At 37.1% G+C, this 25137-nt stretch overlaps 4 protein-coding genes across 7 annotated transcripts; 3 read left to right on the top strand and 1 right to left on the bottom strand.

Moving 5' to 3' along the window:
* Positions 1-3933, top strand: LOC135582102 (ras-related protein RABA5a-like). Of its 3 annotated transcripts, none has more exons than XM_065111195.1 (4): positions 1-1128; positions 1231-1308; positions 2743-3137; positions 3367-3933. In XM_065111195.1, the coding sequence occupies exons 3-4, from the start codon at positions 2798-2800 to the stop codon at positions 3684-3686; spliced, it is 660 nt and encodes a 219-aa protein (XP_064967267.1). In that variant the 5' UTR covers positions 1-1128; positions 1231-1308; positions 2743-2797; the 3' UTR covers positions 3687-3933. The 3 variants fall into 3 exon arrangements, with proteins under 3 accessions (XP_064967267.1, XP_064967268.1, XP_064967269.1); XM_065111196.1 differs by having other exon boundaries at positions 1-523; XM_065111197.1 differs by lacking the exon at positions 1231-1308 and having other exon boundaries at positions 1-523.
* A 463-nt stretch (positions 3934-4396) lies between these two features.
* On the top strand, positions 4397-8141 carry LOC103986594 (protein PGR). The gene is made up of 5 exons (XM_009404625.3): positions 4397-4698; positions 4782-4895; positions 6246-6468; positions 7266-7514; positions 7662-8141. The coding sequence occupies exons 1-5, from the start codon at positions 4550-4552 to the stop codon at positions 7791-7793; spliced, it is 867 nt and encodes a 288-aa protein (XP_009402900.2). The 5' UTR covers positions 4397-4549; the 3' UTR covers positions 7794-8141.
* Positions 8142-8895: 754 nt separating this feature from the next.
* On the bottom strand, positions 8896-13676 carry LOC135614156 (palmitoyl-acyl carrier protein thioesterase, chloroplastic-like). Of its 2 annotated transcripts, XM_065111198.1 has the most exons (7): positions 13454-13676; positions 11660-12201; positions 11450-11583; positions 10348-10461; positions 10027-10198; positions 9853-9921; positions 8896-9489 (listed from the first exon to the last, which is right to left on the bottom strand). In XM_065111198.1, the coding sequence occupies exons 2-7, from the start codon at positions 12167-12169 to the stop codon at positions 9256-9258; spliced, it is 1233 nt and encodes a 410-aa protein (XP_064967270.1). In that variant the 5' UTR covers positions 12170-12201; positions 13454-13676; the 3' UTR covers positions 8896-9255. The 2 variants fall into 2 exon arrangements, with proteins under 2 accessions (XP_064967270.1, XP_064967271.1); XM_065111199.1 differs by lacking the exon at positions 9853-9921.
* A 2460-nt stretch (positions 13677-16136) lies between these two features.
* LOC135614157 (E3 ubiquitin-protein ligase At1g63170-like) lies at positions 16137-24180 on the top strand. The gene is made up of 5 exons (XM_065111200.1): positions 16137-16443; positions 17247-18168; positions 22731-22856; positions 22934-23228; positions 23427-24180. The coding sequence occupies exons 2-5, from the start codon at positions 17507-17509 to the stop codon at positions 23583-23585; spliced, it is 1242 nt and encodes a 413-aa protein (XP_064967272.1). The 5' UTR covers positions 16137-16443; positions 17247-17506; the 3' UTR covers positions 23586-24180.
* Positions 24181-25137: the final 957 nt, after the last annotated feature.

Raw genomic sequence — 25137 nt, forward strand, 5'->3', positions numbered from 1 at the left:
TCATGTGTTGGTGGAAAGGAATTGACTTGAGTCGATTTGACCCAAGTCAAGGCAATTTGAATGGATTGAAACGACTAGTGGATTAATTGGATTTGAAATAATTCGATTCATTATCAAAATTTTAAATAAAAAGAATGCCTCATAATAAAAACTAAAGGGCTCTATTACTAAAGTGTATAGAGGAGAGAAGGTGAATCGTGAAACCGCCATTGTTATACATACAACAGGTACAGAGGAGAGAAGGTGAAACGAGGGGTAGAGATGCAGACTCCACCTTCCCAGCTTTGAACAGCCACTGGTATGGTTCCCCTCACCGCCGTCTGTGTTCGGTTTCGTCACCGCCCTCGACTAAAAAGATGCAACCCCCTTCGACTTCTCAAGAAGAGCTCCTCTCCGATCCCTCTCCATTTCCTCCTCTTCCTGGAGATTTCTTCGTCGAGCGAACCGAGGGCTTCGAAAAGGGGAAAGAATAGACGACGGATCTTGGACCCAATACGTCGCCATTTCTCGCTATCCGGACTTGGTAAAATCGATTTCAGTTCTTAGGGTTGTATCTGTTACAGACTGACGGATCGCACTTTTAACTTAAGAGTAGTAGTTCTGTGTGTTTTAGGGTTTTTCTTAATTATCTGAAAAGCGATTTGTTTTGACGAATTTGGTCAAAAGCGTTAGGTCTTTTAGTTAGTTCCTTCTTGGAAATTCGATTTTTCGCTGTAGATTCTCTACCAGATTAGATCAGTGCGGTGCCCTTTTGACTTTTTATTGCTTCTCTTGTACTTTTTCGCTGTTCTGTAATGCAAAGTCGTGCCTTTTTGTGATGATTGGTATCATTACTTCCCTCAATTTATTCTCGTCGGTGTCTACTTTTTCCTGTGGTTTAGAATAAGTCAAACAACTTTTTTGATAACTTTACCAATTCTGATTAGTGTCTACTGTGCAAACAATTTTTGGCCTGAACTCATTGTATGTAATGAAGATTGTTCGCCTCGAGGCTACTTAACAAGTAGTTGCAAGTTTGAGCTCTTTAAGAATCCGCCTTCCTCGAAATTCCAGAATTCTTCTCATCTCGTCAGACATATTTTGCAGTAGATTTTTTTTGAATCGATGAAAGCTAGGTTGACTGCAAAGGCAATCCAAGATCTAGTTTCTCAACTACCTTCAGTTTGACAGACCAAGTTACACTTTCTTTTGTCATTTCTTCTTATTTTGTTTAATGTTTTTGGATTTCAGCTAGGCATGCAACTATAGATAAGAAATAACTGACACAAGACTGGAACGAAACTTCTCCTGGAACATCTTTAAGATGGTGTGAGTGCTTAGCTTAATGCTAATATAGATTAAGTACAGTAATTCTGTCTTTTCTTTTTGCATCGATTCAGGATATTTACATCAAGAGTTGTGTTTATCCATTATAGTGGAATTTGCTGTAATTAATTTCTTAGATGCTATTGCGGTTTGAATTTGTTGTGGTCGTTATAGCAGGCCATCAATCATTGCAGTGGCTGCTATGCTTTTAGCCTTAGCGACGCTTTAAGCCCCAACCCTTGTGATTGATAGGGAGGTTCATATAAATTGATAATCAGGATGAGGGCATAAATTGGAGGTTTATGTTCCATACATGTGTTCTTATGCTCAATGGGGAGGAAAATCTTCTAATTAGTGAATATGATGAATAAGAGCATTTTTATTTGACATATTTTTTTCTTTTATGTTTGTGTCATGGATAGGCTTTGTATCATATTTGTTTATTATAAATAGGACTATAATGAAAGTGAATCTTGATACAATTGCTCCTTTATGATCTAGGAGATTAGGGTTGAGTCATAAATTTAGTCTCTTTAAATATTAGAGGTTGGATTGCGTAGTCCTGTGTCAGCAGGAGCCTTGTACACTGAATTGGCCCTTCTATAGATGGTACTATGATATGTTGTGGATGATTTTGAGATTTTGCTATTTGATAATATTTGTGTTGTTGATGATCATGCAACATTTTGATATATTGATGTTGGATGGTATCTGTATTTTAGATTAAATTGTGTCATAAATTGTATTGTTGATGTTTTGGTTTTGATCTTTGCTACATGAAATTACTTGAATTCTTAATAGTATAAAATTGTGGTTTATATTAGTGATCCACTTTGTACTTATGGTGCCTTTTTCACCATGATAACCCTTTACCACTTCATGCCTTACCATAATGTTGCAAAGAGAAAAGGTTGAATTAGTTGCAAAATAGGTTTCCACCCTTGAGAGAAATCCATATAAAGCAGATTGTTGTCATCCCTGTTTTCCTGACTACAATTGTTCTTTAGTGATGATCCAAGCATTAACCTTCATTCCGAGTTGAATTAGTTGCAAAATAGGTTTCCACCCTTCACAGCTGATTTTCTAGTTGAAATAAGAAAAAGAATAGGAATAGAAGAAAAAAGAGGGAGAGGAAGAAAGTCAAGATTTAAATCTCAAAGTCTGTAGGTCTGGCAATGAGCTTAAAAGTGACACCTCACATGCCTCAAATGGACGTGTGCACTGCAGGTTGCCTTTATATGGCATTATTTGAATGGTATTATTTGAATTATGAAAATCATGCTGGAGTTCATGAGGTAATTTTGATTAGCTCTTTGTTGTATTAAACTGCTAAAATTAGAGACTCGTGATGGCTTACTTGATGAGGATTACATTTTCATTTTTTCTTTCTCCTATATTAAGATGGCTCACCCTGCATGTTTTCAACTGCTGTGTTAGCTATGGTTCTTCCATGAGCACTGCACTGGGAGTAGCAATTTAGGAGAGTTTAAAGATGGACAACAACGGGGATGAACAGCAGAACCAGGACTATCTTTTTAAAATTGTTATGATTGGTGACTCTGCAGTTGGAAAATCAAATTTGCTTGCGAGGTTTGCGCGGAAAGAATTTTATCCAAATTCCAAGTCAACTATAGGGGTTGAATTCCAAACTCAAAAGATGCAAATTGATGGGAAGGAAATTAAAGCTCAGATTTGGGATACTGCTGGTCAGGAACGTTTCAGGGCCGTGACATCTGCATATTACCGTGGTGCCGTAGGAGCTCTTGTGGTGTATGATATCTGCAGACGTCAGACTTTTGACAGCATCGGTCGTTGGCTGAATGAGCTACATAGTAAGCACCAAAAAATTGTTGAATGGTAACAGTGTTGGCATTCGATTATTTTAGTCTAATTGTTGGAATTGCCAGAAATCATGTCAATCATGGGTCCATAACTACTTGGTATGCTGTTGATTAGATATAGTTGCAAGTATCCTAGAACCAACATCTTGATCTATATGTTATCTATTGAAAGACTCTGAGCTAACGATGCTTCATTTGATGTATTTGATCGCTAAAACAGCACACTCTGATATGAACGTCGTGATCATTTTGGTCGGCAACAAGACGGATCTCAAGGATGCAAGGGAAGTTGGTACAGCAGAGGGCAAGGCTCTGGCTGAAGCTCAAGGTCTCTTCTTCATCGAAACATCTGCACTGGACGACTCCAATGTTGCAGCAGCCTTTCAGACCCTAGTGAAAGAGATCTACCACATCCTAAGCCGGAAAGTATTCCAATCTCAAGAACAGAAAAAAGAGCTGTCATCGCTAGGTAGTGGGAACCCTGTGGTCTTACAGGGGGATACAAATGGAGCCAGTACATTTAGTTGCTGCTCTTCTTGAAACCAGTTGTATTGCATTATACAGACTTCTCAATCCAAATTCACTTGATTTCATTTTTTTCCTTCATTGTATAGGGGTTATAGGGGCAAATTTCCTAGTAATTGGTATACTTGTGGAATGGCTATTGCCCATTCGCTATGTTGATTTGTTGTCGACATCCTTCTTAATTATGTAAATTGAGTTAAAGGTAATGTGGATTGGGCATTTGCTGCTGCTCCAGTCCATGATCTGGACCTCGACAGCTGTATCTCTACAAGTTTTCTTACACATGTTTCTCTTCACTTATTTTAATCTTTCATATATCATTTTCCTTAACATTCGTCTAATAAATTCAAATCAACTATCAATTATTAAATTGTAAATAAACCATACCTTTTGAAACTCAATTAAAATTTATCAAAATTTAATTTTTTAATGGTTGAATTGACAAAAAAAAAGAAGATATATTTATATTATATATATAAGTATTGAAATGCAATATGAATTTCATATTTGAATCAAAATCCAATTATGTAGATACCCAAATTTGAATGTAGTTTAGGTATTTATTTTCTTACACGAATCTATCGCGAGCTTAAATTTAATTGTGATTAAATTTCATTTTAACAATAGGAATGGAAAGAAAATAATCAATTTAAAATGTATATACAAATAAAATAATTGGCAAGAACATAACTATAAATAATAAAAAAAGTCTCATGCCGTTTACGTCGTCGCCCGCGCCAGGGAATCTGCTTAGCTGATCTCCCGACGCGTACTAACACTACGGCCTGCGGATTCCCCTCTTTGGTCCAAACCCTAATTTCCTCCCCCACGAAAACCTAATTGTCGATCTCGAATCCTACGGAGAGGCAACGAAGAGGATGATGGACGGCTTCCTGATCCGCCTTGGGTTCTCGTTGTTGCTCTCGTTCTCGGTCGCCGCCAGAGCGCTGAAACGCAAGTCTGTCGACTCCTCTGCTGTCCTCGTCGGGATCCCTATCATGGTGATCCACATGCTGGCCGGCTATAGGTGTGGATCCTCGTTCGGTTTTTTGTATGTGGAACTCTGGTGATCCGCCGTTTACTTCATCGTCTTTTTTGGGATCTTCGAAGGTTCGCGGCTCTGCTTCTGGTGTTCTTCTCGACGTCCTCGAAGGTCACGAGGCTTGGAGAGGCGAAGAAGAGGGCAACTGATGCGGAATTCAAAGAGGGAGGGCAGCGAAACTGGTGAGTTTTCTGAGCTCTTAAGCCGGTGATGCGAGAAAGAATCTCCGGAAGCTACCCTAAGCCCAGATAATTTCCTTTTCTTTTAGCGTTATGACGGAAAAAGAAGTGATTGTTGAAGATTACATCTATGGACCTTCGTTCCAAAGATTACATCTTCATCTTCGGAAATCTTTGAATCTTGTCTCAAGTTATCTCAAGATACAAGTATTATTAGTAGATGATTATGGAAATCAGGGTAATTTCAACTTTCGGGTATCATCGTTTGTTATATATGTGAAGCATATATAATGTGAGTTAAAAATCTAGCTGGATCCGTTTTACAATGATTTAACGAGATCCTGACATCTCTTATCAGTTAACACAGAAACCATCTGATCTATATTCGCTGGCTGATATGAGGAGAAGAATTCCAGTATAAGCTAATGAGCTATTAGATAATCACAAGCACAAATCTACCTAGGAAATCTCGTCATTGGAATCATGGACTTATTCCTGATGTCCTTTTTTCCTACATTTTAACATTCGCAGCATGTCCTACACTAGAAACTTAGCACAATGACCTCTAGCTTGGTGCTAGCTATCCGAAATTTGTATTTCCGTATTTTATTTCAGGTAGTGGCTATATGAGAACATTATGCTGTAATTGATTGAATAACTTTTGTCTTGTGAATTTCATCAAATTCATCAACTATTTCATATGCTATTTGAGTTGTTATCTGTTTCATCTCTGAATGAAGTTGGGTGGTTAATAAAAATGGAATGACTAATTAATATAAAGTTTCAGTGCATTAGATATGAGGACATCCTAAAAAAGGTTCTTTCGTGCATTAGATCGATGGTGAATTAAGGGACAGGAAGACTTAGTCAGAATCAATACGAAAGCCATGATGCTCTAATGAGATTTCCCTTTAACACAGTATATTAAGAACAGAATAATTGTCACCAATCCCCAAATTCCAGCACTAGTTTGAAAAACATGACACACTTAGATACCTTAATCATTTAGTAGCTTTTCATGAGAGACCATAATGCACATACTTATTCTGCATGATAATCGTCTATGTACCCTTTGTTTTTCAAGTTTACTGACCTCAAGAAGTGGATAAATTAGATTTTTTTCTCTTGTAAAACTTTAGAATTCAAATTTGAACTGACTCTTGCACTTAGGATTTTAGTTAATTAAGTGATATTAAGTCTGCAGAAGTCAGCAATTTCTATTTCGATATCACTGTTGGGCATATCTTGAATTATGGCACCAGACTGCAATTGTGTGATATTTGCATCAATGATCCATTCAGCAAATTTCTCGCCATGCTTTTTAATGCAGGTTTGGCTAATTCTACTTTACAGGATACAAGTTCTGTCAAATAGTATAATAGCAACTATTTTGGTGGTGATATTTGCTAGAATAACTCAAGGCCATGATAGGTGCTTGGATTCTAAAGATTCAACTGTAATAACTGCACTTTTGGGAGGTATTGTTGGGCATTATGCCTGTTGTAATGGGGATACTTGGTCTTCTGAACTTGGAATGCTTAGCAGTGCACAACCTCGACTAATCACAACCTTCAAGGTATCAATATATATTTTTTTATCATATTTTAATCACATCTTATGCAGTTATTTCCTAAAATGTATTTTATAATAAATGTGAATGACTGACTGAAATAAAGAAGAGATTTTTCTAGCTTTTGCGGTTTTCACCTTAATGCAGCTTCTACTATGGCATGGTTAATCTGTTGCTTTTCATTGTAAGATGTATGACTGGTCATGTCATGCTTGTTTTGTGTAAATGATTGAAGGTTTGTGAGTGCCTATTGATCATACTTGAAATGTTTTGATCGTCTTTTAAATTTTCCTGAGCTAATCTTGATATCTGATGACTTTTAATCTTCATGTCAGGCATGTGGATATCTTTCTGGGACTTTTGAAACAGTTCTTGAGACCTAAAATATCTCCTAATGCACTATGCATCCATGTCACCTATGTTTGGAACCATCAAATTAGTTCTGGTTTATAACCAAGTTAAACTATTCATGGTTATCCTTGAATCCAATTTGATGTTATTTGTCTTACAATTAAAACTTGGAGCATGACTTATGGGGATTTTTCTGTGTGCTAGAAAATTATATGCACCTAGAAGAGATGATCTTGGGATGTTTATGACATAATTGTGAAAATTTTTATAGTATAAGCTACCGTTTTTCACAATAGAACAATATGAAGTTCTTCTCTTTCCAGCTAAAGATTCTTTGTTCCACTGGCCATCTGATGTGTACATTTGTGCACCTTATAAAAGCTGATGCTCTCTTCTAATTTTTAGTGTCTGATGGTTGATAGTCATTATTTATCACGTCTTTCTCTTTTTAGAAAGTCCGAAAAGGTACGAATGGTGGTGTCACTGTACATGGACTTCTAGCAGCTGTGGCAGCTGGCTTTGTTATCGGGCTGGCTTTTGCCCTAGTTGGATTGGTTACAACTGAATGTTCTGCAGATATAGCCAAGAGGCAGCTGTTTGTTGTGCCCATTGCTACAGCTGCTGGGCTGTTCGGAAGCCTGATTGATTCATTTTTGGGTGCCACGCTTCAATTCAGCGGGTATTGCACAGTCCGCAAGAAGGTAACATGAATGTTTTTTTAATCTGGATTCCTCGTCTCACTCAGATTCTATGTCAAAAACTCTCTCTCAATTTTTGTTTGTATCGAAGCTCTTGGAAATAATGTGTTAAAATCTATATTCACTGTGAACTCTGGTTTCCTTTTGAAGGTGGTGGGAAATGAGGGTCCGACTGTTGTTAAGATCTCTGGAGCAAGTATACTAGACAACAATGCTGTGAATGCAGTGTCAATACTGTTAACAACACTGATTACCTCTGTTACATGCATGTATATCTTCTAACCATATGTTCAATAATTCTTTCCTTCACTATTATATGTATTTTGCAGTCCGGTCCGTCTTCCATGATAGAAACTTGTATCCTTATCCAGAAGCAAACTGAATTAGCTAGTTCTGTATGTTTTTTTTGCCCTAGCTCTTGTACTCAGTCTGGATTTTCCATAGTGAAAGATAATGTAATTCCCAACACAGCTTGTTGGTAGTGCTGTATAAGTTCAGCTGAATTATCTTTTGTGAAAGAGGAGGAACCACCATGGAGCCTACTCAACTACTCCAGGAGTATTTTGTAACTTTCTTTATGTTTTGTGGGTTATAAATTTTATCATATTTTCAGAAAACGTAACATGCTAACTTAGCACCTTTTGCAGTGTCTTCTAAATCCACCTGTTTATGGAGGATTGGCTGTTCTTCTGTGCTGGCATCCTTTTTGTGCTCTGAGGAGAGCATGGATCAGCCTGTATTAGATCTTTGCAGTAATCTATTCTTCTTTTTGGAAAAAAAATTCAGCTGAATTATTATACAATTGTAATCTGTGAGAGCTTCTTGTATGAAACCTGAAACACATACAAACAATCTCGAAAAGTATATTGTTCCTCATCCATATTCTTTTCTCCTTTTATATACACAAAAATCTTGGTTATGCTGCCCTTTTAACTCGATTACTTCATGAGATTGACTGGGATAAAACATGGTTAGGTTTGGGAATGTTTATGCGCCAAACGAGTGAAAAATGGATGAACGAGACGATTCTTAACATCGTTGGGTTTTCATAAGATCACGTGTAACTCTGAATATGCAAGAATAATGAGCGACCAAAGGATTATTCGACATCTGCATTAGCGTTGACGCAGATGTAATGCAACAAAAGAGTTGCTTGATAATAATATCAACATCGATGTAGATGCAGAATGATTTTCTTCATCTACAATAATCATTTGTGATATCGCTATTCGTCACTATAATTGAAACGTTAAAATTATATCTTTCTCTTTTGTTGGAATGCCATTACCAAAAGTAAGCAACAAATTCAAATCACAGGTTTTTTCACAGTGACAGGCTTCTAACCTCTTTGTTAGACCCACATGCCAGAATGAGGAGCTCAAACTGCAGAAAGCCACCAGACCACTTGAATAGTATGTCTTTTGTCCAGATTTCAGAAGAAACAAATTACGAACAATGACAATTAATTACACAGCAGACACCGACATGACTCCAAAGTGAAAATCTTATTGGCAAGGGACAAATATTAGGGTGAATAAAATGGAACAAACAAATAACACGAGCAATTCTATACGATCTCCATCTCTTTTCTACAGAGATTGGTATTTGGCAGTAGGGCAAGAGATATAGAAAGAGGGCTTCAATTAGCTGACTCCGTCCTGCCCCAGTGGATGATGGAAATCAGTAGTTAACCCATCCATTGATTGATCCATCATGCACTCCCGGCTCCAAGTGGCTTCGTTTTCTAAAGCCCCTGTGCACGCTTCGGCCGCCAATCTGTTCGACACCTCATGATCTCGGCCCCGCATTCCATACGCAGAAGATGCTGGCACTCGATGCTGGCATCCAGTGAACCATCAGGACTCTTGTCTGAGACAGCACTGAGTGATTGCAGCATACTGTCTCTCCCACATTCCCGCCTGTATTCCAATGTCATGCCTGCAAGTTCATGGCTCTCTAGGATTGAGGTTGGTACACTCTGCGTAATAAAGAGAAAAGATGGGTTATCATTTAGAAGTACACAAATACTTGATCATGCTTCCAATGTACTTGTAGCAGGTCCACCAATCTAATACTGTTAGGTGCAAATGGATAATATTCAACATGATCTGACATAATTCAACTGTTTCAATTTTAAAAGCCATAGCAATGCTGGTCAGGAATTTTTCAACATAATTAAACATTTTTAAGAGAATCACTTCAAAGAATCAACCTAGTTCTTCTTAGTTTCTCAACTAAGAATCAACCTAGTTCGCCATAGCAATGAGCTATTTCTTACAATAGTCAGATAAGACACCCACCCAAATGTGCCCACTATATGCTCATAAGTCAACTAAATTACCTCAAGGATCCAGCCAATATACTTGACATTGTTCACATGTTGATTGATATCCAAATCACCCCATCGAGGCTGCAATTAGTAGCAAAGCAAGATACTTGGAGACCACTCGTACGACACAAACAGAAACAAGCTGATAAAGAAAATAAGAACCAAAGATACAGAATGCAGACTTACAGTCAGCCCCCTGCGAACATAATCTGCAGTATTATCTTCAAGCTTCGGAAGCTTTCTGCTATCCTCATTTATAACAGGATCATGGTCCACAAAATAGGATCCTATCTCTTCCCTAACTTCCTCTGGAAGTTTAGACAATCTCCTAGTCTGTTTGTTCATCATTACCCACACACTGCAGGCGAAGACCAAAACCAGGAAACGTCAAATAAGCTGAACAATATTTGCATATGGACACTACAAGATGCATACTTGTGAACTTTTGAACCACCGAACAACATCTTCAAAACAAATTCAACGAACGTTAAATACATATATATACACCTGGTCGCTCTGAGAACAGTTTGACCTGTTTGATAGTCATGAACATGCCAATCACGGCGCATCCCATGTTTTCCAGATGGAGCCACCCATGTATCTACTTCAATGACATCCTCCCTGAAATACAAAAAAGTTAAAAACAATGCACCAACTACAGTTCTCATACTATATAGTTTCTGTAGAAGAAATAAAAATAATTCAATTTGCTCAATCAAGCAATGGTGATCCACCCTGGGAGGAACAAGAAATGAGAATCAAAACCTAAACAACAGAAAAAATATGTTTAAAGAAAGCAATAAAATATGGTACTAAAAGTTCAACTCAATCATCTTGGTCAGAAATATTAAGAAGCTATAAGTCCAACATATATGGCAAATGATCAAGGTTGTCTACTTGACCTGATCAAGTCAAACTTCTGTAGAGTTGTTCCTTGAAGGAAAATCTGTTACAGACACATCATAATCGACCGATGACACCAGAGTTTGATCAACATAACAAAACCTCAACAGAGGAGTTCAAAGATAGAAGGTTTTTCTAATAAGAAGTTAACATATATTTTTCCTCATTTATAAATTATAAACATGAAAAGAAAAATGAGTGAGCTAATCTAGCAGCTGATGCTGAAAATCCAGAGCAGTCATGACCAACAACATAGTGCAGGATTCGAAGGGAAAGGAAGTAAAGGTTGGCACATAGCACATATAAGGTTATAAATGACTCATTATCAAGACCTTAACTTGTCCAATAACTCAGTCAATTTATAGCTTTTAACACAAAATAATTTTCTAGTTTGCTACTGCAATTGCTTTCACACTATGAATCAGTGATCCAAGAAGAATGATGACAGCATATACCAGAACAAACTAGAGTTTGAAAACTGAAAAGATCATTCAGACCAAATTCTGCTTCTGGTTTAGTGAAGAAAATCTACAGTAGCCAGAATCAGACAAGCAGCAAGCATACATGTTCAGATCTAAAGAAAATTTCTTGCATTCATGAACTTGCTTATAGTTCAAGCTAAAGACAAAAAAGGCACTCAAGACCAATTATTTTTGTCACAAATCAAGGAGAAAAGCAAACGTACTGGCTTAGACAAAGAACATACCAGGAAGGATATTGTTCTACAAGGACCTGCATCTTGGTCACAACCCAAATCAAATTTCTCTTACTCATTTGAGGTGTCGAACCAAAACCATCACCCAGGAGCCCAGCACTTCTTACATGGTTAAGGGCTGTTTCCTGCATAATATATTTTTATATATAATAAGAGCAAGCGTTAATATATGTGAAACCAAGCAGTAATCTACCACCAAACCTGTAGATGGTTCATCAAAGTCTCTATAGAAGCTGTTCCATCTGCCCCTATCTCATATGATCTGACGGAGAAGTTCTGCCTGAAAACTAATCCATCCTGCATTATTTTCCCAAGGTCGAATGCGTCACCAAGCATGTCGGGCCTCCTGGGCTTCCAGTCAATAAGGGTAAACTGTTTCTCTGCGGCCAAGAAAATGGTTGTTATGGCAGCAAAAAGAAAGCTCCAGTCCGGCAATTGATTGTAGAATGTCCTCGATGCTGAGGGAGCATCTTCCTCAATCTTTTGGGCATCGATTTTCAGGCCGATCTTAGTTCCGTTAACCTTTGGAAGAGCTTGGGCCTGTGCCTTGACCTCCATGGTGCCTGATGATGAAATAGGCTTGGCTACATTGCCACGGGTGTCCAAGTTTTCAGGGCTGTCGGTGACGGCCTTCAATGATGCTTTTGCTGAGACCACAGAGGAGGAAGATGGGACAGGGAAGAAGGCCGAAACTGTCGTGGAAGCAAGCATGACGGATAACAAAAGATTCCGATACTTTTTGTCTGAATTGAGGATCACAAGAAGTCAAAAAAGACAATTCTGTGAGCACAGGAAGATCAAAGTTTGTTGGTAAAAGATTAGATATGAAGTACTGAATCTGCAGAAGTCATAAACACCAAGATCTCTTTTTTTTTTCTCTTTATGTGAATCAAACAAGATATAATTTAACACCAAATATATTATAAATAATCCAACAGTGCAAGCTAATCAGATTAATGATAAAATACTAAGCAAATCACGAGACAAAATTTATGTGAAAAAATCCTTCAATATGAAGGGGAAAAACCACCAACAAACCAGATAAAACTTTCACTATAAAATAATGGGATTATAAAGTTCACGCTCCCAGGACTAATTAGAGAATATCAAATATTATATGAAATCCAGGCACTCAGATGAATTTCAAAAATTTAGAGAGAAAAACTGAATAGCAGAAGAAATCTTTAAGATCTACATCGATCAATTCAGAAAGCATGATGTCCAGATCAATATACCAAAAATCATACCAATCAAAATCAATTTCACTCACCAATCATTGAATCTTTCTTCTTCCCAGATGAAAGCCTCTTTACTTCCTGCTACGGCTACCTTTTAGATTTTTCTCATCTAACTGATTAGGTTTAGAGTTTTTAATTAACTCTCATGTGTCCCACCAAAGTCATGGGCGGGAGACCACCCAACAAAGTTTACAGATCTCATGCATCAACTCATGAACAACATCTTACCACCACTTCACCAAAGGCGACAAATGTTCCCGTAGAAATCAAGAGAAAAAAAAAGAGGAAACTGGACAATCTAACAGTACCGAGTGTCAAAAACATTTGACCAGCTTCCAAACTAAACCATTAATGTCCAGAAAAATCAAACCACGGACGAACTGAATAATTCCGACAATTTTTACCGAAAGGAATTCAGAAAAGACTAAATATTTCCACTAATCGATCCAAACATTTCAATAAAAAAAACGAAAAAAACCAAACGCAATCCGGCTGTCAAAAATCCATCTGTTAGTCACTCAGCAAGAACATTAGCTCACATCGCATCATACCTAAATCGTAGTTCGCGAAATCCCCCTACAAATCAACAAAAAAGAAAAGAAACTTCATAAAGTAATGATGAAGTCGAAGCCAAAAACCCCAAGACACCGCTGCAAAATCCGACTACAATCGAACATACTGCAGAACCATTCCTCAAGAAAGCACATATGCAGGAAGAAAGCAACAGAATTGGAAAGACAGATCCGGTATCGATGACCTCAGATGTTCGCGAGGCAGAGGACGCAAGCGGCAAAGAGACTCCACCAGGTTCCTGCACCCGGCAACGAATCAGCACGCAAGATTCTCCTAGATTCCCTTCTCCTCCTCCTCCTCCACAGTCTGAACTGCCTCCACCTTCCGTGACAGAAGAATCGAGATGGACGGAAACAGAAAAGACAAGCCTTTCCTTTCTTGTCGTCCTCCCAAATTCCAAAGCCAGAGGTTCTGTGGAGGGAGCCAAACCCACCACCGTATTTATACACGTACGCGGCCATACCCACCCGCATAATTACGTGTACAGAGTTTTCGCGACACTAAATTCTTCTATGCGACTTCATGTCTGCCGTCGATGTTATCCTTCAAACGATCCACGCCCCTCATTTGCGCCGTCGCCAGCCATCTTCACTGCTTTTAGCCAACAGTAGAAATCTATCAAACCGACACAGATCTCTCACAAGATATAGTTGAGATCGAAGACACAAGCAATCGGACAAGGTGTGAATTATCGTCCTGAGTATTCTGTGTTTGTTCTTTAGGATACTGATGAAGCCTAACGAGAGCATTCAATCCTCAAGAAAGTTTTGTTGTTTCATGAACTTGCAGGGACACAAACTTCAGCTGGGGGATGACTGTCTCAAAGAAGATTTGGGGCAGGTTTTCTGTCTCTATACTTTACAAGGTAATGAAGTATACAGTGGTCTTCTAGATCCTTGAAAGATTCGGTGAGAATCCAGCTCATGATTTATCAAAGATTCTCTCATATAATTCATAGTTTATTAAGAATATGAATTATCTCCTCAACACCATTCCATCAGCTATTGGATAAAAAGTAATAATATCATTTTTTTAGTTGAGCATTTCATTAAATGTTTAATAAATTTGATCTTAGAAATAATGTACTTTTATTTATGAAAATTTAGATAAACCTTCCATATATATATATATATATATATATATATATATATATATATAATGACATATAAGGTTAAGAAATATTCTTGTAATGACATATATAACTTGTATGACCATTTTTCTACTCGTGATTGAATTGAAGGCATTCTGAACTGCCAACCATAATCTTCACTTCATACGAAACCTCAATCGATGCAAATCATGTCCTCCATAAGCTAAAAGCGAGATCTATCTACCCCATAATGTCTCCCTCTCCTCTTCCAGAGGCTAAGAGATTGACATATAACTACATCATGATGTCTGTGGAAAAGGGAGAAGCTTCGCTAGATGTTGTGAGTGTTGAATGAGGACGAAGTTTGCTGCATTCTCAGACTAAAAATAGGTTTGACTTTGACTTTGTTTCGGATTGTGATGACTCCTTCTAATGTTTGAGTTTAAATGAAATCAACAACAACATCATAACAATAGCAGCATTTCTTTTAGTTTTCTTTCAGAATAATAGATTAAGCATATGAGTTATATATTTTATTTCTAAAATACTCTATTATGAAAATTGGATGTATAAAGCTATGATAAAATGTTTTCTTGGATCTAATAAAAATTAAAAGATCAAGCTGTAAAAAGTGCTCTATGAAGATTAAAAAAAGGATTTTTAAACAAAAAATATATATATAATTCATCCATCAAGCAATAGCAAATGAAAGTACCTTCTGAATTCTCCCCAAATGATATTTGACTATTCCATCACTTGAACATGAAAAACAATATCTACAATTCAAATTTTATCTGATGAAACCAAAACCAAGCTATAAAATTAAAGCCTGGTAGCATTAATGTAAAGAAATGGCATTTTTCTGACTTGAACTGAGATTAGTCTCACTAATTACATAGGGAAGATGATCTACAGCATGCACAGAGAGAGAGAGAGAGAGAGAGAGAGAGAGAGAGAGAGAGAGAGAGAGAGGCGTAACAAAGGATTATGTCATACCTTATTAATTAAATGACATGTAGTTTGCAACCATTAATGAAAACTTATGGAAAACTTGTGGGCAACAGCAACATAAGATCACCACATGCCATTTAATTCATAAGATACAAATCATGTCAGTTTCGTTGGCTTCTACTCAAAGAGACTGTTCTTTACTTGCCCTTTTCTGTCGTTTTAATCATTGAACAAGACTAATTGAGCTCCTCGTATCATATCAATAATGACCAGTCGAGTTAGGAGAGAGTTGACCTACAACGACAAGAACACTTCAAAAGATATTGTGATACGAGTGGACTTGTATCCGATACACACAAATTCTGATTAATGCGTGATATAACAAGACATACAACCAACATGGATTAAACCAAACTTGGAAGCTAAACCTTTCTTAATTATCATAGAAAAATAATCAAAATTAGAGGGCTCAGATAGTCCACTTCAAATAGTCCGTCCTAAATCCAATCAAAAGGGTACTATAAAGCAATTTAAATCGATCGAATAGACACGATAACTCGAAAATAAATTATTTCCTAGTCATTACCTTTTAATAATAGAATAATAACATGATCTTATATGATACTGAACCGACTCCGGTTCCTACCTTGCTACCCGGGTTGATCCCCAACCGGTTTAAGTGGGGCGGTTCGGTTTAGGAAGTATCGGTACACCGGCCCATTACAGGCCGAAGTTTCGCGGCCCAGTTTGGGTAGTCACGTGCGTTGGCCAAGCTCAGCACGGGCCGGCGCGCGGCGCGCCTTCGTGTCCTTTAGCCCCTTCCATCGTCCGATGGACCCACCCGCGTGAGGGCGGTCGCTGACGCCCCTATTGCCCTGCCTCCGATCCGCTCCTCTCCCTTCTCCTCCTCCTCCTCCTCACGTCGACCTCCCTCTGTTCCTCCTTAGCTGCCGACGGAGGATGAGCTTCGACGGCTGAGAACGGAACGGCTTCTGAGTTCCGACCTCAAAGGCACCGTCTTTGATATTTACCATTATTCGATCGAAAATATATAAAAAAGGGCCGGCAGCTTTAGGCCGTGATCGAGTTACGGGCCGCAGTCAATTGATGGCGAAGGAATAGCGATTTGCCGGGTGAGTTCGGTCTCCGATCCCTCCCTACCTCGCTCTCTCTGGTTCTGTTGTCTTTAATTGTAGAGGCGCCCCTTGATTTCGAGGTGTGTGGTCGAATCTTGGTGGATTGTTGTTGAGCTCGCTTCCTCATGGTTTTGTTGATGATTCCTTCCTTGTTGCCGTTGGATGCTTGGGTTAGGGTTTTTGTGTGGATGTTGGAAAAAGTCGATGACCTGGAAATTTCCCGTTGATTAGACCTGTGTTTCTGACGATGTACTGTAGCTACAGGTTATTTCTTGTTCTTCTTCTTAATTTTCCTTTGTTTTATCTTTTTATCGTGTCATTTTGGTGCCTTGATGGAGTCGACGTTCTTAAATTTGTGGGAAAGACTACGGATTTTGGTGTCATATAGCACAATGAAACGGTTCAATCGAGATATTTTGGTTGGAAATGACATAAAGGGAATGATATTGAGGAAGGCCCGATCCGCCTACCTTAGTATGATCAAGTTGGTATTAATCCTCGAAGTGCATGCCATAGTTTCCAGTATTAGGTATTTAAAAGATTGATGAGCATTCGTGGATTACAATTGGGTTACCTGTATTCCTGAAGAAGGACGTGATGTATATTATCTGACTGTATTATATATTGGCCTTGCTCTTATGATCCCAAATTTCAGAGTTTTAAAGAAAATATTTTCTCCATGCATAGGAATTAATTATTTTAAGCCTTAGATTTCACTGTCTTTTGAGGTTGATTCAGCTACATTTCCATGATCTATGAACTACTTTATTTGTATGAACAACATGTGTCCCATTTTGCAGTTCTCATTTCAAACTTCAAAGGCTATTTACGATAGTTGAAAAGAAAATAGTTCCAAGATAAAGAAATATAATTCATCAAAGTATCAGATTCTCACTGATCTGAAGTCAAAGCTGGGAATTATCTGTTGCTGCCACAGATCTGTGCCTAGGACTCTGTGAAATATACTCCACCTGTCTTTCAAGAAGACGCATAGGAAAGTGGCTAAATGTTTTTTATTGCTACTTTCCTATGCTAGTTTCTTTTTCACTCGCTGTGGTGAATGTTGATGGCTGTTCCCTCTCTGGAACTACATAGTGAGGGTGAGACTGACAGGCATCCTTTGCTGATGGATCGGGCAGCTACTTCTAATGGACATGAACACATAATTGATGTACCACGAGGCATTAATGGAGATGTGGATAATTTGTTTTCTGAATCACATAATCTGGATGGAAATTCAACCAACACAACTCCTCATGTCTTGCAAGCATCTCCAGTATCACCAGATGCTGCTAATTCCAGAAATGCTTCCCTAATTAGGAGAGGTGATAATTATGGTCGACGTGGTAGAAGCCCATTAAATTCTGGTTTGTGGATCTCAGTTGAACTTGTTGTTAATGTGAGCCAAATTATAGCCGCTATCATCGTGCTCTCCTTGTCGAGATATGAACATCCACAAGCTCCATTATTTGAATGGATCATAGGTTATACAATAGGCTGTTTTGCTAATCTTCCCCATCTATATTGGCGCTACACTCATCGCAATGGCCAGGGATCTACGCAAGAGTCCGATCGTTCAAATCAGAGAACCACTCACAACAACCCTCCTGAATCCAGTGCTTATACAACTAGTTTTGTTACTCAAGCCTCAGGGCAAGAAAGTGACAATGCCGTTGCTCCCATAGCACAAGTCGGACAAGACATGGTAATTGCTAATACAAGGTACTGTTGCATGAAATACCGATAAGGGCATTGTAAATGCTTGTTTACTTCTTTCAAATTCTTTGTTTTTTGTGCTCTGAGCTTACTTGTTTGACAAAATAATGTGCTATAGTTGCTTCATATCAAAGATAAGTTTGAGTATTGTCATACATGCATATTGCTGCCTCAATTTGTATTATGTGGTGTTAAAATTTTGGTGAAATTTAATATTAGCTCTTGAGATCTTTCTTTTTTCAAGTTTTGCTGCTATTGTTTAGATCTCAATGTCTGGAAATTTGATTGCTTCTCTTTGTATTGGATATGTGCATCAGAATTTTTACAAAAGATAATTGTTGGGTTTGCTCATTGTTTGTACCACAGATTGTCACTTGATAGAAGATTGAACTAATCTGTGTGTACCATTGTTAGTGATTTCTTTCCTGGATGATTTCTTTTTAGATGGAATTGATTAGTGAGGGAGGTTGACAGGTCTAATCATGGAAAGTGCAAATGGAATGGTGACATATATTTATCTTAAAGAAAGAGAATTTTTTACAAACTTCATAATTATCAGCTAAAACTTATAAGGTAGGAGCTATAATAAAAAAAGAGTTATATGCAAGTCAAAGTTATCATGCTTTGCAAATGACATTGACCAGAAATGGGAATAGAATACATTGAAGATCATTTGTTTCTCCAGAAAAAAAATTGAGAATTGTTGAACGTGATTTCCCAGAAAAAAAGGTTCATAAATTAATTCATGTGAACTCCATGTTACATATCTTATTATCCAATCCTTGCAGACCACTTTATTTGTCTTCTCACAGTTCCACCTCTTTTTATTGATTTGTATCTATGCTTTGCTGGTTTTATCTTTATGATGATGGATGGGATACAAACGAAAAAGTAGGGGAGGGGGGAGGGTGGTTGGGGAGTGGTAAGCATTGAGAAATAATCTTATGTTGTAAAGATGGAGGAAATTCTTAGATATATGCTTTCTTTAATTTTGTGGTACCCTATAATGATTTTTGAAGATCTTTACCAGGAAATTAGTCTTTAGTAGGATTTAGTAGGTGTATCTATCATTCATTCCTTTTCCAACTCACTTTTCTAATTTCGAGGTTAAAGTGGACTTCTGCATTAGCATTTAGGACTCCTCCATTTGAATCTTCCCTGAGTCACTAGTTTACAAACTGAACTGCACTTTTAGCAATAGTGAGATAAGAAGGGTTTAGGCCTCATTCATCAGCAGGTTGCTTGACACAGGCCTGGCTTATTGAATAATTGTTTGGACTTACATTAGCTGGATTTAGTTATCTTGCCAATCGCCAACCTAGACTGTAGATGATGATGAATGTGTATGATTATGATCAAACCAGAAATTTTAGAGATAGCAATGTGTTATAAGCATGGTACTCGTGCAGATTGTATCGAATGGATATAGGTTCAATGTTCAAGTTCTCGTGCATGTTCACTTAGACCTGTTCAGTTTTTATGGTGCTGATGATGGTATGGACAGTTGTAGTTTAATATTATTCTCAGCCTCCTAAATTAGAGCGCAAACAGGAGCATTTGCAGTAACTAGCAACACAAAAGTGCCAAGAATGCCAATGCAGATTCCCTAGGTAGTCTAAAGACAAGATAGTATAATTTGTATTCTTCTTTGTTTTTTCTATCTACAAAAGTCAACATTATTGAAGTAAATGAAATGAACAAGCTTCTATAAGAAATTAAGTGGCTATATCTACTGCAGCAGCAACAACAATAAGCCGTAATGTCCGAGTTATTAGGGGTTGGCTACATGGAGCTTTTCCTACTATTAAGCTCATACAAGGTAATATCTCTAGTTAAATCAAGAACATGGATAAGAAATTAAGTTGCTAAGTGTAACACCCTATTCTTAGTCTCACCTCTACATGCATGATTAAAATAGGAAGTTATTTTTCTGATCTTTTATTGCTATTAATAGGAAGGTAGTGGAAAAGTAGGTAATCTTAAAAGTAAAACATACTAGTTTACTAAATCAAGGGACACGATTTCCCTTATATACAATGATTTTGACACATCAACATAATTATAATCTCTAACTAAATGAAAAACACACACATAACATGTCCAAAATTTATACACATAAAAATGCCGACAAATCATCGTCCATATTTGCACTGGCATGGGTTCGCACGTGTCATAAAAAACACGTGCACCCCCTCATACTGTACGTCATTATGTATGTATGCACACAATATATTTTCATCGCAATTCATATATTTTTATGCTTATGTAATATGTACATTAATATTGAGCTCATCTCTAACTTATGATAATTATATCATTCAAGATATATTTTTTAAAATACATTATAAATACAATAATTTATATGACTAGTATTTTGCAGTGAATTAAACTTATACTTATCTTATTTAACTTAAAAATAAAGATGCCAATGAAAGATCACATTCCTTAATAATTAAGTGTGTTAGGTAGTAGTTCACTTATCAAATTGGGAGCATAGGGTCATGAGATGTCTTGATTAAGAACCTTATCTCTTGAATTATTAATTTATAATAATTAATAATAATTATTCATAGAAAATTTTGATAAAATCCCTTATTAAATAAACTATACTCAACCAAAAAATTCATTTAAATTCTATTATCAATTTTTCAACAATTCACTCTATAATCAAATAACTAGTTAGTATCAATCAAACCATCGTGTAATTCTGTGTAGAAATTTTACTTCATTATTCTAGCTAATCAAACGATCTTGAATTATCATGAAATTTTATAGATAACTAGAAGATATATAAAACTAAATACATACCAAATATTAGCTTAGAACAAAATCATTTAGTGGTTAAACTATTCTTCCAAATCAACTGCCAACACCTGTTCTGTTATATTGAAACTGGGTTGGGACTATCCAAACTTATAAATCTTATATCTTGGTGCACAGAGGTGGTATTCACTCAATTTCAAATCTCACATAACCTTAGGGGAACTTTTTAAAACATATCAAAAGAATAGAGCCTAATCATATTCCTAAGGAGGTTAATTCAACTCGAATAGAATCGTTTCTTAGAAAACAAAGGATTTTGAGTACTTCAGATTAGGACACTCATAATGCTATGCATCAATCTCAGATTAAAGTCATACTTGATGCCTTAGAAACATAAGAGATTCATACAAAATATATCCAAAAATTAAAGATTAATTTGTATCTTATGTATAGCAAGGGAAGAATTGAGTTTTTCTTACCTCAATCTTCCTTAGAGCTTGGGTTTCTTGGTCTCCATTAAGATAATGAAAAGTTGAGAGAATGACTGAAGAATGAGAGAGGATCATGGGTTATCAGGTGGGTAAGGAAGATAAGGCCAAGATATGGTAGAGGTGCTTAAGAGGTTACCTTGAGGTCTAGGGTTCAATACTCTAAGACCTTATTTCAAGTTTTTTTTTTTTACTAATATAATTTTAATGTTTTAACAAAGTCTAATTTGGTTTGATAAAGATGACATTTTTGGTCTAATCTCATCTTTCAAGCTCACTTATATATCTCAAAATTTTTAGTATAACACTCCTTTTTTATTTATATCTCCATTTAATTTTTCATTACTCCATCCATGCCTAGGTAGCATATTATCCTCAATATACATGATGTTTGAAACTCAAACTTCTTTACTTTAATCATGGTCAAACTCATTTAAGCTTTGAGATTCACTTAAGGTCAATTAAAATTGAACTATCATTTTTAGTCGCTATATGCATGCTTATTACTATAATTTAACCTTATACTTAAGTTCGCTAGCACACTTTAGCTTGTTGCCCTGAAGGATCATGTCTTTTGCCGACAAAATATGCTTAAGATAGACATTGATGCTTATGCATGCTCAACTAATATTTTGTAGAACATTATAAATAACATTTTTGTAAAGCATGTATTTCAACTTTAAAGGTCGAAAACATGAGCATATCTTTTATCATATTTATGAAGCATAGACATCACAAATTATATCACTTAGTGAGGGTAACATATATATATATTATTTGTACTTCTATTGACATGCTAGTTGGAATTCAATGTGTGCGAGACTTTGGCATTACATGAAGTGTGTAAAAGTATATCATGTGTTATGCTTATAAGATATGATCTTTGTAGGTTTAAAACCTTACCGAGAAACATATAATAAGAAATTTCGAACTGGAAGATTCAGGTGAAGAAACAGGCAGAAGGAACTTGGGAGGGAGATCAACAAACTTAGATGGAAGCAGTGAATCAGTTTAGTAACTGTTTTTTGGGCTACAGACATTGAAATAACCAATTGCAAAATGAGATCCTTAAAGCACATGAACTGTCCGTACTATTATGCAGTTTCACTTGTATTAAGTACTGATTCCATGGTGACCTAATTAATTGAGACCGATGCATATTCAAGCTATTAGTGATGTCATGTTTTGTGAGTATATATTGTGTGCTTACTTTCTATATTGTAATCAACTGCAGCTTCATATCTTTTTTCATTTTGTTGAGTTACTCTTCAGAATTTACTCTTTTTAATTCTGGTATTTCATTTGCTGTTTTTGCAGGATTAATGCACTTGTGGATCATTTCAAGATGGCTTTGGATTGCTTCTTTGCTGTCTGGTTTGTTGTTGGAAATGTGTGGATGTTTGGTGGGCATGCCTCTTCCGAGGATGCACCTAATATGTACAGGTTTGCATATGTTAATACTCACATCTCAATCATATACAGTTATCAATATTTGATTATGTATATTTTCTCAATTACAGGTTATGTATAGTGTTCCTTACTTTCAGCTGTATTGGATATGCCATGCCTTTCATTCTGTGTGCAATTATCTGCTGCTGCTTGCCATGCATAATTTCTGTCATGGGCTTTAGAGAGGATATGGGCCATGACAGAGGTGCTACATCTGAGTCAATAAATGCATTGCCAACGTACAAGTTCAAATCTAAGCGGCGGCGGGCTAGGGATGAGTCCGGAAGTAACTCAGAAGGTCAGGGTGATGGCGGGATATTGGCTCCTGGCACTGACAGAGAGCGATTTGTTTCTAACGAAGACGCCGTAAGTGTTTCTTGACATGTGTCCATATTCATCATTCAGTTGTATCTGCAAAAAATTATGGATCTGTTGTGAGCATGATCATTCGCCTAAATTTGTGGTAGCAATGATGATGATCATAGATGCCCATATTGTTGCTGAAACAATTTAGCATCAATGTTAATTGTCTGGTTTATTCAGTCTGCTCTGCCTTTTTTGTAGGTTTGCTGCATATGCCTGGCTAAATATGTTGACAATGATGAACTTCGTGAACTTCCATGCACCCACTTCTTCCACAAGGATTGTGTGGATAAATGGCTGAAGATAAACGCTCTCTGCCCTCTCTGCAAATCTGAGGCCGGGAGCACCACCACATCTTGAGGGTCAAAGAGTGAACATCATGTTGGAGGACAATAAGGGTGAGAAGTGGTAAAGAAACATGGTAAAAAATGCAGTAATGCCATACTTATTGGCAGAGATTACCCATCGACAATCTGGATCAACAATCTAGACCTGGAAACTCTCCTGAGAAAGCCTGCATTTGTAAATGTACATATTGAAGAGTCTGTAGCCTGTAGCTGATCGATCCTGATTACACTAGAGTTGTTTTTTATTGGGTGCTTTGGGCGGTTCTCGCAGCTTCCAGATAAATGTCTATATTCTGTTTGCCTATACTACCAGATAAATTATGCTTCAACATCACATCTGGCAAAATTATAGTTGAATATTCTCAATGCTGGATTAATTGTGGATGAAACCATGTTCTATTGATATAAAGCTATGCATCACCAAGATGGAGAACGGGAAGATCTCAGAGATATTTTGTTCACTATGTCATGTATGGATAGGTTAAAGAGCACTGCAATTTTATTATCTGCTTTGTAAGTGTAGGAGGAATGTGCTGTTCCACCTGTTGATGGATGTATCCACCGTGGACAAACATGTTTGATCATAAGCATTCTATTTTGACAATGAATTCTTGTGTTTGGCGTATCTAAGCTTTTATTCATTGACATTCTCTATTCAGTTGGTCTAAATGTATATGAATGTTGAGGACAATTCTAGTGTACCCGACAATAAATATATTCCTTCTTGGACAAATCGGAAGAGTTATAATTATCAAGCACGATTGTGTAGTATGGTAGTGTAGATGCTATATGTTTGAATTGTGGAGAATAATTGTTAAGCCAGTCTTCAACTTTTTGATGCCAATCTGTTGCTTAATACTTTATAAGCAATTTATCCGTTGGGAGTATTTGGTTGTCTTCAATTGGAAACGTCAAATCCAATTCACTTGCAACCTAACATACAAGTGCGTTAATTACGTATTATCTATTAACCTAACGTATAAGTAGATTAATTATATATTATCTATTATCTCTCGTAATTAGACATTTTAATTTTTAGTATCGCGATCTTTATATTTCAAAAATTTACATTAGAGTTTATCCTAAAGCCATTGGTTTTATTGATAGAAGCACAAAAATGATAGGCAAAAAGATAATTTTAATATTTCAATTATGTTTTCGATGATGACAGATGGTAGCACCACTAGGGGCTACAAGTAGTTATTGTGGATGAGGAGAAAGAGCGATAGCGAGAGATGAGACAAAGGGAGAAGAAGAAGATGATGACATAGAGCGGTGTTGCTCTACATCTGCGTTGGCATCGATGCAGATGTTGAGTGGCCCTTTTGTTGCTTTACATTTGTGTCGGTGCCGACATAATTGTCGAGTCAAACACGACCTTCCTTTGTTGGGCCTACAACGTGTCCATCCACAACGCCAACTTCCTTGTGGCTTATCACGTCTGTTAGGTCACTTATGCCACTTGCTACTCTCTCGACGTTAGCTGTTGCGTCTCCGGTGTAGGTCCACGATGGGTTTGCCCCCTCTACGCTTTCTGTGATCCTGATCCTGTTGCCTCCCCTTCG

This window comes from Musa acuminata, chromosome BXJ2-6, assembly GCF_036884655.1.
Source record: "Musa acuminata AAA Group cultivar baxijiao chromosome BXJ2-6, Cavendish_Baxijiao_AAA, whole genome shotgun sequence".
Lineage (NCBI taxonomy): Eukaryota > Viridiplantae > Streptophyta > Magnoliopsida > Zingiberales > Musaceae > Musa > Musa acuminata.

Bases quoted from the DNA above. Each gene is read 5' to 3' on its own strand.
- LOC135614156 (XM_065111198.1), bottom strand. From the start codon at position 12,169: ATGCTTGCTTCCACGACAGTTTCGGCCTTCTTCCCTGTCCCATCTTCC. The intron at 11,584-11,659 runs GTTTGGTGGTAG...TATATTATGCAG, and splicing joins CTTTGATGAACCATCTACAG to GAAACAGCCCTTAACCATGT. The intron at 10,462-11,449 runs GTATGTTCTTTG...TTTGTATTTCAG, and splicing joins GTAGAACAATATCCTTCCTG to GGAGGATGTCATTGAAGTAG.
- LOC103986594 (XM_009404625.3), top strand. From the start codon at position 4,550: ATGATGGACGGCTTCCTGATCCGCCTTGGGTTCTCGTTGTTGCTCTCG. The intron at 4,896-6,245 runs GTGAGTTTTCTG...TCTACTTTACAG, and splicing joins GAGGGAGGGCAGCGAAACTG to GATACAAGTTCTGTCAAATA. The intron at 7,515-7,661 runs GTAACATGAATG...TTCCTTTTGAAG, and splicing joins ATTGCACAGTCCGCAAGAAG to GTGGTGGGAAATGAGGGTCC.
- LOC135582102 (XM_065111195.1), top strand. From the start codon at position 2,798: ATGGACAACAACGGGGATGAACAGCAGAACCAGGACTATCTTTTTAAA. The intron at 3,138-3,366 runs GTAAGCACCAAA...TCGCTAAAACAG, and splicing joins TTGGCTGAATGAGCTACATA to CACACTCTGATATGAACGTC.
- LOC135614157 (XM_065111200.1), top strand. From the start codon at position 17,507: ATGTTGATGGCTGTTCCCTCTCTGGAACTACATAGTGAGGGTGAGACT. The intron at 18,169-22,730 runs GTACTGTTGCAT...CTGTTTTTGCAG, and splicing joins ATGGTAATTGCTAATACAAG to GATTAATGCACTTGTGGATC. The intron at 23,229-23,426 runs GTAAGTGTTTCT...CCTTTTTTGTAG, and splicing joins TTGTTTCTAACGAAGACGCC to GTTTGCTGCATATGCCTGGC.